Source organism: Agelaius tricolor, unplaced genomic scaffold (assembly GCF_023055355.1).
Source record: "Agelaius tricolor isolate 1412-34295 unplaced genomic scaffold, bAgeTri1.0.p SCAF_2, whole genome shotgun sequence".
Lineage (NCBI taxonomy): Eukaryota > Metazoa > Chordata > Aves > Passeriformes > Icteridae > Agelaius > Agelaius tricolor.
In genome coordinates, this window is record NW_027269262.1 from 12,270,269 (window position 1) to 12,283,763 (window position 13,495).

At 42.3% G+C, this 13,495-nt stretch overlaps 1 protein-coding gene across 1 annotated transcript in view; it reads right to left on the reverse strand.

The window, feature by feature from the left end:
• Nucleotides 1-616: 616 nt before the first annotated feature.
• The window catches only part of GMDS (GDP-mannose 4,6-dehydratase), a 409,468-nt gene continuing 396,589 nt past the window's right edge, over nt 617-13,495 (reverse strand). The window contains exons 10-11 of the mRNA XM_071452998.1: nt 2,102-2,170; nt 617-1,596 (exon numbers count right to left, since the gene is read on the reverse strand). Coding sequence (XP_071309099.1) covers nt 1,534-1,596; nt 2,102-2,170 — 132 coding nt within the window. The 3' untranslated portion in view covers nt 617-1,533. The remainder of the gene's footprint in view (nt 1,597-2,101; nt 2,171-13,495) is intronic.

A 13,495-nucleotide genomic window follows, 5' to 3' on the forward strand; every position in this document is an offset into this window, starting at 1 on the left:
GAGGGAGAGCAACAGGGACATCCTTCTGTCTTCGCAGCCCCCTCTCCTCTCCGCCTTAGGGCTCCTACTCTGCGCACCTGTAGACAGGGTCTCAAGCAGGGGTCGGGCTCCCACGTTTCCCTTTCCCTATTCGCGCTTTGGAAGGAACAGCCCCAAAGGAAGCGGCTGCTCCGGTTGCCCGGGCGCGCTCCACTCCGCGCCGCGCATTTCCCGCGGCGCCTCCAGCAAATGCCGCCCTTGGAGACCGGCGCACGGAGCACCCTCCCGGCTCCCCCAGGCTGCTCTCCAGCTCCCTCCTGTCACCTGCATCCCTTCCATCATGGAACCGCTCCCGGGCATAGCTACCCCCCCATCCTATCCCGCGATTGGCCTCCTTTTAACATGGGGGTCCCCTCTACACGAAGCCAAAAAGCAGGAGATGCACTTCAAGTAAGTGTATCTCCTGTGTGTCTCCCTCCTGTGAATCTTGCTCTTTGCTCACTTCCAGGCATAAAGTTAAAATGATGGGAGTAATTGGTGGGTGGAAGATCCTAAACCAACGGGAAATGTATGGGCTTGACGACCTCTGGATAACCCAGGTACCTTGGCACAAAAAGCAAAAAAATATTTACTCACCTTGAAGTTTCTATTTTTTTAAAACTTTTTTTATTTATTTTGTTTTTATTTCTTAAGTCATCTTTTGAAATGGTTCACGCTCCTGTCTGAGGTTTAATTATAGTAAGCAGGAAGAGGGTGGAAGGGGAATGGTTTGATTCTTGGGGGAGGGGGTCAAAAATCAAAACACCCTAATCTCCCCAGATTGAGAAGGTGCTGGACAAAAAGGCTTTCTGTGACTCATGCACACTCTGAAATGAAGATCTGAAAAACATATACAAGCCCCAGCTTGACTGGTTTGAAAGCGATTCCAGCAATTAGGAATTAATTCAGCATGGTCAAAAGGCGATTTCACTGCAAGTTATATCAAGTTATCCAAACTTTTACAGAGTTCAGGTGCTGGGAATGGGCTGCTGGGGTGGAGGTAAGGCTGCAGGAAAGAAAAACAAGGAGTGTTCAGGAAAGGCAGAAAGGGCAAGCTGTGGAACAAGGTCTGGAGGCATGGTGAGCCCATATTTGCACCAAAGGTCTGCTGATGTGGAGAAGGGAGGAGTGGGGGGCAGGGAATGTTTTTTTTCTCAAATGGGATTAAGTACTAAAAATGTGTTGGAGGTTCTAGAGAATAGAAAGACGAGTCTCAACTAAAAATGAAATCAGTGGGTTTGGCTGATCAATTTTTCAGGTACAGTATGATCCTTCCCCATTTAGTGGCAGAGGACAAATTTAGCCCAGGCAGAGCTGGCCCTGGGATGATGTATGGGGCAAGAGGCACTGGGAGGATGTAGAGGGTGGAGGCAGGAATAAAACTGGTCTTTAAGACACAGGCAGGCCAACAATAAAACCATCACAGGGAGGGCCAGCTGCCCACCCTGGTGGCTCATGGCTGTGCTGGCCATCTGTGGCATGGCTCCTGTGATGCCTGCTGGGCCCTGCCAGGGCTCAGGCGTTGGGGTTGTTCCTCATGAGCTCCACGTCAGCGTCCACCATCTCCCTCACCAGCTCCTGCAGGAAGGAGAGAGACAGATGAGGCCCCAGTGCAGGCACAAATGGCAGCATGTCAGGAATGCCCCAGAGCATGACAAGTCCCCCCTGGCCCCACAGCAGAACCAGGACAGGGCTTTGTTGGGCCCTTCCCACTGCAGAACCAGGAGATGATTTCTGGGCTTTGTTGGGCCCTCCCAGAGCAGAACCAGGAGAGGACTTTGGGGCTTTGTCGGGCCCTTCCCACCGCAGAACCAAGAGAGGACTTTGGGGCTTTGTTGGGCCCTTCCAGAGCAGCCCTGGCCCAGGCCCTGGTGTGTCAGTGCTCTGCTGTGCTCTGGGATGCCCACTGCTGCCACAGTGTCTGCTTTCTGCAAAGCAAGGATCCATGCAGAGGCACCCAAAATGGGGTTTCTCAGGGTGCCCAGGTCACCCCACACAGAGGTGTCCCCCCTCCTTTCCCCTCCCTGGGAATTGTTTTTAGAGGACGTGAACACCCAGCAGGTACAACAGAACGACCACTCACATCAAACGTGACTCTCGGCTTCCAGTTCAGCTTTTGCCTGGCTTTGGTGCAGTCTCCTTGCAGAAAATCCTGTGGAAAAGAAGAGAGAAGCACTGCAAGGACTGCTACCTTCCCCATCCTGATGGTCTCCGCATTGCTCCTGCTTCCCTGTGAGCTGAGTGTGGACTCTCACTATTGGACTCTCCCAAGGACAAATTATTTCTCTTGAAGATGCAATTTTAGTGGAAGCTCATATGCCTATAAAATCAGCAGGAGGCAGCATCCTTTTGCCAGGCTATTTCAGATGGAAAGAGTTATTCTTTGTGTGTACACAGAGGGCTTGAACTCCAGCCTTACAGCCATTCAACAGTGAACATTTTTTAAGACATTATTGTACATCTTAGTCATGCTAGAGAATGAGTTGAATCAAATTCTTTTCCCCTTTTTGTTTAAATAATATAAATCACAGAGCAAAAAAGGCACCTAGTCTCTTTCAAATGAAAACATGATCACAGACAAATGATGCTGAAAGATTGTTATGGGTGTGGGTAACCACATGCAACACCAGTAAACATCCAGCTTTTGAATGTGTACATATTTTTTTCCTAGAGTGTTTTGAGTATCCACATGCAAATAAAAGTCTAAATATCTCATAAATGAAAAGAAATTGCCTTGAAATCATTACAGAAACCAAGCCTTTGGTCATATTCACCTTACTGTTCAAGTATCCTTGAAAGAGCTACCACACCAAAACAATCTCACAACCAATCATCAAACATAATGTAATAAAATTAAACAAACACAAAATCTCCTTTAACTGCATTTCTAATTGAATACAAAAACTGACTGTATCTTTCTTTAAAATTGGAAGACAGTGTTTAAACAGTTAGCTTTTTCCAAATGCATATGTTGATTGAATAAAATATATCATCTCTTCTCAAAAGCTGTATATCTTTGTAGCAATAAATAATAAACTTATATCTGTCTAGGTTTAAAGAAACCCAAACAAACCCAGCTTAGTTACAGAACAACAAAGCTAATGCTGAATTCTCCTTTTTCATTTGACTTTATGGTGGTAAAACAGCAGGCTTTCCAAAAAAATGCAAGAACTGCTTTTTCTCTCCCTCTTCCACCCTCTGACCAGCGGTGGAGCTAAGGAGCATTTTGTGAATGTAGATTTTTTTTTTTTAACTTGTAATACTGCATGCTACATTTTTCAGATGCTCTCTGTTATCTTATGTGGTTCAGGTCATGTTAACTTCCAAAATCACCTCATCCTGTGCAGTAAAATGTAGGAAATTCTTCTTCATAATTGTGCACAAGAAAGCTAGACAGCTTGCTTCCAGGAGCAGAGGAAATCCACCAAAGGAAATATGGCACCGAAGCAGGGGATGTGGAACAAACACGTCTGCCGAGACTTATTCCAGGCAGCAGTTTTACTAGTTCAGTCTTTAGGCTAAAAAGCATTTCATCCTGCCTTCAGAAGAGAGTAAACAGATGGATCAGAACAAAATGATATGAAAATTTAAAAAATGCCATGATTTCCTTAAATTAGACTAAATGATTTCCTACTGCAGCCCTATAATGGGCTTTTTGAAACTGCAGCAGACATTTGAGGCCAAGTCATGCAAAACTGCATCAACTTGAGGGATCCCCTGGAGGGTCGTGTGAATATGGATTGCAAAATCTGGTTTGAAATGGGAAAGACTCCCATTAACTTTGATAAAATTTGGATCAGACTCTAATGTGCTCATGGAGGTATGTCTTTTATCTGGAGTTCAGTTTAATTTACATACGCGTGTATATATATGTGTCTGGAAACAAGGAAATCCTTCATAAAACAATAATTTCAGTATAAAAACAATTGCCTTTTATTCAGCCCTAGTTCAAGCCATTAGCTAGAAGTGAAGTGTTTTAATATCACCTAGCTTTATGTCATAAAAGCTATATCGGAAAACTTAGATTTTCATTTTTATAAATGCTGTGTAAGTAAAAGTTTTACATCCACAATCTTTGTATCAAAAACATACTTTGAAACTAATCCTTATCTAAGATATTGGCTTCCCATTTTAAAGAAAAAATTACTAGGAAGCACAAAATGAATTGCCATGGTTTGCTGTATGTAGCTGCATTCTGCTTTTGAACAGCTTGGGAGCAGTCTTTTTACTGTCTTGGACAAATGCTTTTTCTTAAAACAGATAATCTAAAAAAATACTTTACCTAATTCCAGCCCTTTATTTAAAAACAGAAACACTCATCTGCTGAGTAGGCCAAAATATGATTGGGGGTAGGCTGCAAATCAGTAAAAGGGAAGTATTTGCAGTGCTGGATGATACACAGAGGTCACACAAACAACTAGTATGTTGAAGCCATCTAGGTATAAAAACCCTCATGTTTTTCCTTTAAAAAATTCACAAGCCTTAACAATAATGCAGTAAAGGTATTAAGGCATAATCTGTGGGAAAAAAATGGAAAAGGGGGAAATAATGGAATATTTAATATATATGATAAAACAAATTCTCCAGCTGACTTGGGTTAAAAGATTTTAAGTGGCTCTCCTGAAGAAGTTTGTGTCCTTTTCAGGAACACAACTTAGTTAATTTATTTGAAAACAGCATTACAGAGAAAATATCTCCTAGGCACTTTTAAAAAGGTTCACTTACAGAAGTTACTAGGTACAGAGGCCAAATGAAACCATAATATTAACACCATATTACACCTAAACTCAAGGTCTGATTGTATTCTTATTAGCCAAAGCTTCAACACTGAATGGAAATGATGACTGGAACAAAGCTATTCCTGATTAAAGGATTGTATTGCAGTCACGTTTCCTGTATTTTTCTACAAGTAGCTCATAATATGAAAACAATAAGGTAATTACAATAAAATAAGAATATTAAAAAAAAAAAAAAAGCTTCTCTTGGAACAAAATGACTGCTTGTTTATATTGTTTAAGTCTTTCACTGAAACCAGAGATGCATCTGTCAGGCTTCCAAAAGGAAAAAAATTCCACAAACAACCCCACCATCCAAAAAACCCCCTCTGGTATATTCATCATTAAAATGTATTAAGTTTTCAATAGCAGGGCATCACTTTCTGGAACTACAACCAGATCAGAAAGCGAAGAAAGAAGAGATCAGATTCCATTGGGGAAAACCTGAATTTTTATTTTTTGGGCAGTGGGGAGGTGGTTTGGGGAAATGGGGGGGTGGTTCTTAAAAAGCATCTGCTGCTGAGTATAAACTGCCCCATATCCCTACTCCTGATGGAAAAGCACCTGATGAAATGACACCACTTGAACACCACTTCATGTTTTGTATTCCTGCAGGATTACTTTTTCTGTGCCATTGTGCTTTACATACTGACAGGAAAACAAAGCCCTTTGACTCCCTGAAAACTCTGGGGGTTTAGATACTGAGCTTAGAGTCTATAACCCTGAAAACACTGACTAAGGCTTTCTGTTGTTTTTACAGCACTCAGATCATGAACATAAAATCAAGTCTTTGCTTTTCCTTATCCATTTTGTAAGGAACAAGTCCTTATTTTCCACGCAAGCAGTTAACATAAATGCCTAGTAATGACAAGTTTTAATGGCACGCTAAGACTCAGAAACAATGTCCAGGTAAATATTTAAAGGGGAGGAAGAGAGAAAGACAGCAATCAAATTCCCTGTTGCCACTTAATATGAGCAAGTAAATTCTCCTATGGCTTTATATGCAGCTCACTGTCATATGACTGCCTCTCAGAGAACAGAATGAATTCATATGATGTGAGTTTTTCTGTTTTACATTTTCTGCAATTGAGGCTGTCTAACTGTGTAGAAAATACCCCATTATTACTAAATTTGCTTTTGTAATTATTCAATTTTGTTGTACAAATGCACACACACAAATGCATACAGATAAGCAGCAAGAAATTTGTTATGCAATGTGGTAAGGCATTTTAAAATTTGGCTTTTAAGCCATGAGACAAAAATGTGAAATATTTTAATGTAAATATCACATTTCCCAAGCTCTTGTTCTGAGTGTCATTGCAACTCCTATTTTGTCTTGAGCAGTGATTGATCTGGTTTCACTGTGCATTGTATCACTGTCTCATTCAATTAACTTTAACTGAAAATTTAAAGCCCCAAGACAACGTAAGAAAAAGGAGATAGTGTGGCCTTAAAGAAGGCCAAGGCTTCCTTTATTACTACAACTCAGTTGATTCCCTTTCAAATGTGCCTTCACTGAAGCCAGCACCCAGTGCCAGCTTTAGCTTTCTCTTACCCTAGAATAAAACTGAGATCAAGTCCTCAGTAAAACATCTTTGATGGAATTGTGTCCAGCTCTGCTTGCTAAAGCACAGACAAGGCTTTACCTCTACATACAAACAAACTTGATCTAAGCACATAACAGTATAACTGCATCTGAAAAGCAGCCAGGATTACATTCACAATCAGCACCACTGCTTGGAAGATGATTTGTTACATCAGGGCTCCCATAAGCAAAGAGCACTGACCCAGCTTGGTGGAGGCTCTGACTTGAGTGCTTAGCCTTACACTTTTTTGCTCAAGATGTTTTTTTCAAAAAGGGTTTCAAGAACAGAGGGGCCAAAGCTTCCTGCAAACTCCACCAGTGTTTTATTTTCCTTATTTTCTTCTTAAAACCATTACCTTTTAGCTTTAACTTATCCCATTAAAAAATCAAACAAACAACAAAAAACCAATGAAACTCATAGACACTTGATTAGACTGCAATTTTGTGTTTTCATCATTATCATAGAATCCTAGAATGGTTTGGGGTGGAAGGCACGTTTAAGTTCATCTGGTCTAGCCTTTCTGCACTGAGCAGGGACATCTTCAACTAGGTCAGTTACTCAGAGCCCCATCCAACCTAACCTCAAAGGTTTCCAGGGATGGGGCATCTTCCACCTCTTTAGGCAATCTGCTTCAGATGCTTCAGTGTTTCACCACTCTCATCATAAAAAGTTCCTGCCTTATATTTTGTCTAAATCTACCCTCTTTAAGTTTAAAACTATTACCCTATTACCCTTTGTCCTATCACAACAGGCCCCATTAAAAATTTATATCACATGTATATATATACTAAGGTTTATCTTATGAAATAATCTCCCCTTTGTGTACTTCCTGAAACATTTTACATTTACAGATGCTAAACATTTAGCGTTTTTTAAAGAGGGTTTAAGTAGCAAATCTCAGTAGTAACACCAGTCCCACAGTACATATGTGCATCTGCTGCAGCTTATTGCTTGGAGAACAGCCTTGCTGAAGTGTTGCAAACACATCAGGAGACTGCATTCATTGCTCACTAGGCAGTTCTTTCACCATCAACCTTATCCCCCATTCCCTAGTGTTCCACCACGCTTCCCACCAGGCCCAGGGACACTGTGCTTTAACCCAGATGCAACATTGGAAACTTGTGCCTTACTGGTGCAAAATTCAATGCATGGCTCAGCTGAGCTTGGACCAAACCCCAGAAGGAGTCACAGTAATGAGCACTGTGTCTCCTGTGCGCTGCTCTGCCTGTTCTTCTGGAGATCCACGGGACAGAGAACACTGCCTTGGCTTCTTTGCAAAGGGTAGTATTTGTTATAATATCTATAGTAACAGGGATGAAAACCCTGTATAATCATAAAGCAAGAGACTCCTATCTCCATAGTAAATATGACGAGACTGAAGATAAAACATATTGAAGAATGAAGCCCAAGCCTAACAAGGAGGACAATAAACATCTCCAGGAATTTAAGATGAGCCAAAATGTGTTGTCGCTCAGTTTTCGTTTTTTCTTTCCACTGTTCTTAGAAAAGCAAAGTTGTGGAGCAGTTAGGGTACCAAGGGAATAGAAGAATGCCAGTGAATTTGGTTCCTGATCTAAATTTGTTTTAATGCAGCATGAACAGACTGCTTTCCACACTTGGGTCAGCAGTCTTTTGCAGAAAGACAGTATTGTTCGCAAAGAACCACAGGAAAAGGCAAAAGGCAAAAGCAACCAATAGGCTGAAACTCACATATAACTAAATGCCATTGAAAATAAGAGGCACAATGGTTTTTTTCCCCTAGCATGTTTTCCTATGCAAATCCCCTCCCTATTCAGAAAGTTTAATCTTTACTAAAACCATGTTGAGGAAGAAGGGAAGGGGAAAGATTGACTTGAGGAAAGGACTGATTTTGCGCGGCGCTGAGCCCCTGTACATCCTAGGGACCTTGACAGACTGCGAGTGCTGGGCATCTTTAGGGTAAGGTCTTATCTCGGGACCCCCCTGTACTGCAGCAATAAGGCATCAACACAAACCACACAGTCAATAAAACCTGAGCACAACCTTGGCTTTTCCGCCAGGAACCAGGGGCGTTAAAACAGACTTTATCTTATCAGATTGATAATCTTTAATTTGACCAGCTTCCAAAGGGTTAAGGCAAATGAACTCGGAACAGCAATAAACATTAGGGCGATAATAACTAATGGAGCTCCTCTCCCTCCTCCTCCTTCTCTTCCCCTCCCTCCCCTGCGCCTTTTCCACTTCGCTGCTGCCTATCAGCCCCAAGCGAAGCCGAAGCCAGACCTCTCTCTCAATGACAGGGGGTGATAAGAGACTCGAAGAAAACAGCAAGCTGTCTGGTCTGCTCAGGAAGTCGGGGACGGGTGGTATTGTCCATCAGCGGGGCCACGCGGCGGCCGGAGGCCGGGAACAATGCTCTGCTCTGGGGAAATGGGCTCACTCAGCGCCGGTCCTGGCAGCCCCACCGCCAGCGCAGATAAAGCGCCGAGGCAGGAGGGGCTCGCTCCAGGTGCCTCCGGCGGGCCCGGATCGCTGGGCCGGAGGCGGTGCCGCCGCTCACGGCCGCGGGGAGGAGGGGAGGCCGCGGCCCCGGGGCGAGCGCCGGCGGAGCTGCCGGCACAAGAGCCCCTCACAGGGCTGAGCGCTACTCGGATCTGTCCATATGCCAAGCGAAGCCTGAGAAAACATCTTGGCCACAGCCGTCCCTCGAGCCAGATAAAATTCCTCCCGAGTTACAGCCCGATATCCTCGAAGCCAGCGCTGAATTTCACTCTCATTGGATCCGGAGCTGAGCTCGCTCGTCAGGAGCCGTACCGCACAACTCTGTGCCAGGGCATCCCGCTGCAAGTGGCACCATGGCTGCTTTTCGGGCTGCCATGCCTGAGGCAGTCCGGAGAGTGTTCCCCCTGCAGCAGGGAAAGCCCTGCTGCCGCAACAGCGAAATTCCTGCAGCTGGCTGCAGTGAGGCGGGTGCTGCCCTCCCTTCCAGTTTGCCCTGAGGCCCAATTCTGAATGCCTGGGAAGACCTGGAAATTGTTCCCCAGCCTGGATGTAAGTGCAATTGTAACCTCAGCTCATGGCCCTGCAAAGTGCCAAAGAGGCTTCCGAATAGCAAGATCATTTCTAGTTCACAGGAATCCTTCTAAATAAGCAGGGAACTTCTGGAGGAGAGGAAGAAAATCAAACCTACTCCATTTGCCATATACTGACCATAATTAGGTCTGGCATGAGGGCTGGACACAATCCCAGAATCAGAGAAAGGTTTGGGTTGGAAGGGACAGTAAAGATCATCTAGTTCCAACTCCACTCCATGGGAAGGGACACCTTCCACTAGACATGGTTGCTAGCCCCATCCAGCTTTGCCTGGAACACTTCCAGGGACAGGGCATCCACAGCTTCTCTGGGCAACCTGTTCCAGTGCCTCACCTCCCACACAGTAAAGAATTTCTTCCTAATACCTAATCAGAACCCTCTTACAGTTTAGTTTAAGTCAATTCCCCCTTGTCCTCTCACTACATGCTTCTGTATGAAGTCACTCTCCAGCTCTCTAGTAGGTACTGGAAGGCTGCTCTATTTCTATCTTCTTTTTTCTAGGCTGAACAACCTCAAGACTTTTAGCCTGTACCTTTTCATTGGTACCTTCAAGTCCTGCTTTTGCTCATGATTCAATGTGTTTTCCTCTTGGTTTACCCGTTCTCCACTCTGACAATTATTTTGGGGATGGAGAGTAGGATAATAACGTCCTCATTATATGTGGTTTTATTGTTGCATTATGTATGCAACAATAAAACCACATATAATGAGGACATTATTATGACAGCATGATACATTTAAAATTTTTACGTGTAATTCTCACAATTTTTTTTTATCTGCTCTGATTAGTTTTCTCATCACTCCCTTCTCTTCACATTTTCTGCAAAGATCAGGAAATCACTTTGTGAAGTTGTTTGACTTCAGCTGGGTTTCTGAGCAGGAATGAATGTCTTTTTCAGCTGTCTTTGCTGACTGACATGTCAAGGTGAACATGAAAACTGCTAACCCCAGCAATCCATGCTGCACTCCTGCTTAATTTCTTCTCTTCTTCCACTAAAAGATACTTCATTTATAGCAACTTACATTGGAAATGTAAACAAATTCAGTTATCATCTCTGGTCAATAACAAATAATAAGTAACAAAACAGTAAACATTAGGACAGCTATCTTGTATTCTACTTACACATATTTATCTATCTACATTTAGAGCATTAAGCAGCAATTTAATAAATGCAGATCTATGAACTCAGTATATTACTTCTTCATAGAATTATTATTTTTCTTTTACAGGATGCATTGTTTGTGGTGATTTTGCTACCCCATGGACATTCACATTTCTGAAAAAAAATCATGGCATTTGTTATGTTAACATCAAAATGATACTAAAATATTTTTTGGAATGGCATGCTGTTATATTTGCCCTAATAAAAATAATTTATTCAAAATAGAATTTTTCATCTAACAAGCATGTAATTGAAACATTCTAATTAAATCACCTTTTACAGCAGTTGCCGTCTTTGCCCTTTTTTCACCTCACCAACTGAAGTTGGGTGGGAGAGATGTCACCCCCTTCCTTAACTCTTACAGTGTTACACAAACCTCTGTCCTGCTGAAGCTTGTGGTAAGACTTGGGGGAAGAAGACAGAGAGGAGGTGGATATTTCTCTCTTCCTGTCTTCTTCCTTGCTGTGGATCAACTAGTACGTAGGAGTTAGCATGGAGGATGTTCAGTCATTTCTCATTGTTTGAAAGGAACTTGTAAAATACTCCTTCCCTACAGTATGGGGGATGAAGAAGGGAGCTGCCATTTCTCTGGACAAAGTCACAATCTTCCTTTTACTGCTGGCTGGTTTTTTTAGAAGCAGCCTCCCTCTACACAGCCATAAACCCCATCTAATTTATGGGACGCATCATCTTATCCCCCACCCCTCACCGCATTCCAATTTCTCAATAAAAACCCCCATCTGATTTGAAAACCCTCTTCATGACAAAATATCTGGAGAGAGTTTAAGCTGTGAAAAGCCTAAAGGAAGCTCAAGAACTGAGATCTTTTTACCCAAGGGGGAAAAAAAATTCAAGTCCCCACACAGAGGGGACTCAGAACATGATAGTGTGGGGCTCCTGTCTGTAAAAATGAAGATATCCTTGCCTGAACACAGTTACAAGACAAGCAAGAGTCCACAAAAGGGTTAAAATAAAACAAGGTAGGATAATTTCTGATGCTGAGTATGTCCCAAATGTATTCTCCTGTGCACTTCATAGAGAAGGAAGTCCAAGCAGTGGCCTTTCACATGACATCATAAAAGCCTAATTTATCACCAGCCACCAAACATCTAGAAAATCATAACATCCTTTCAGGAAAACCATGTGCAAGATAATCAGACTTGCTTTGATGAAAGATTTAGTGCTTGAGTCCAAGTAGGACACTACAAAGAAGAACCCTTTGCAGGTAGTAGCACACAACAATGCATGTTACATTTAATGCTTCAAACTCACATTTTATTCATTTAAAAGCTTATGCATTTCCTGTCCATAAACAAACATCTTTTTACTCTGCATGCGTGGTCAACCAAACCTGCTAAGATAAAACACTGGTTAAGTCCAGACAAGGTAGACAGCTGAATATCTCTTTTACAGATGAAACGCATGCTAATGCTGCAAATAAAGGTACTGTGCTCCCCATTCCCTCATCTCACAGTCCCTTGCAAGTGTGTCATGGATGTGGGTGAGTATTGCCACAGCTTGTCATAGCTTTGGAAAGGATAAAGTCCTTCCAGCACACTCAGCATCACAGCTATGCTGAACCGAGGGGTGCACTCCCCCTGACAAATTCCAAAACATTCTGCCAAAGACCTTGTCTCTCTGTCCAAAGCTCTCACTGTTCTGCCTCATCAGTTTTTGGTGACTGGTGTAACCTGACTGTCTTGATGGAAAAGTACGGCTCAGCAAGCAGTATATTGCCGTAAAATCAATTGGTTTCACCTTTGCAAATGAAATCGAACAAGTCTGCTGCTTGTGTTGATCAGGCAGACAAAACAGCACAAAGCAATTAATGAATGGCTACAAATACCAGCTGCATGGTGCTCAAGACTTCTTTTTGACTGTAATGGAAGTTTGTTGGTGTGCATTTAAAGATGTACAGATTCCAATTGTTGTGCAGTTCACTGATCCTGCTGCTTAATGATCTGACCCTTAGGCTCCTGCTGGTCATTGGCCACAGGTTCTTCTGGTCTGACTGGAAAAATAACCGGATTTTCCACACCATTCTTGGTAGTTTGTTGTTGCATATTCTCTGATCTTCATTAATAAAAATAACTTCCTATTACATTTCCTGCACAGGAAAGCCTGGGAAAAAAAATCATAGTTTTTCCTATGACATTGTTCACTTTCAGAGCAGACATTAAACTCACCACACAATCTTCCAATAAATCAATAAAATGAATACAACTATCTTATTTTCTTTTTAAAGATCAGTATTTTGTTTTCTTCCATCCTTCCCTTACCTTGGTATTTAATTTCTCTCACTTTTTTTCTTGTTTAAATCTTTCCCATTTTGGTGAAGTTATTTTCCTGTAAAATCCCATTTATCTCTTTTTATTGTAAGACATATTTCTTTCCTGATTTGATGTGTCTCCCAGTCTTTCTCTTCCATTCAAGCTTGTCCCATTTCTCTTTTGAGCATCAATCTCCTGCTCACAAACATCATCTTAAACCTGGTCTTACTTTCCTATTTCTCCTTCATTGTCAAAACAAGTTCCCTCACACTGAGATTTTGTTCTCTTCTCCTCATTTTTACTATGGTGTTCTTTTCACTTGAACATTTTTCAATTTATTTTCTCTCTGTATCATTACAGATTTGTTCCTTTTTCTTTTCCAGCGGTACTCCATCACACACCTGATTTCTCTTCCCTCAGGATTATGTGTGGAACATTGCAGGGTTCTCAGAGACAATTCATATTACCAGTAACACAGCAGAGATTTGCTGACAGGCCTGAAACTATGCTGAAATAAGTTTTAAAGAAGCAATAAGATATCCTAAAGCTTACAGTGCCAGTGTAAGTAGGGGTAAAAAGCAGATTCGTTGACTGCCATTACTATTCACAGT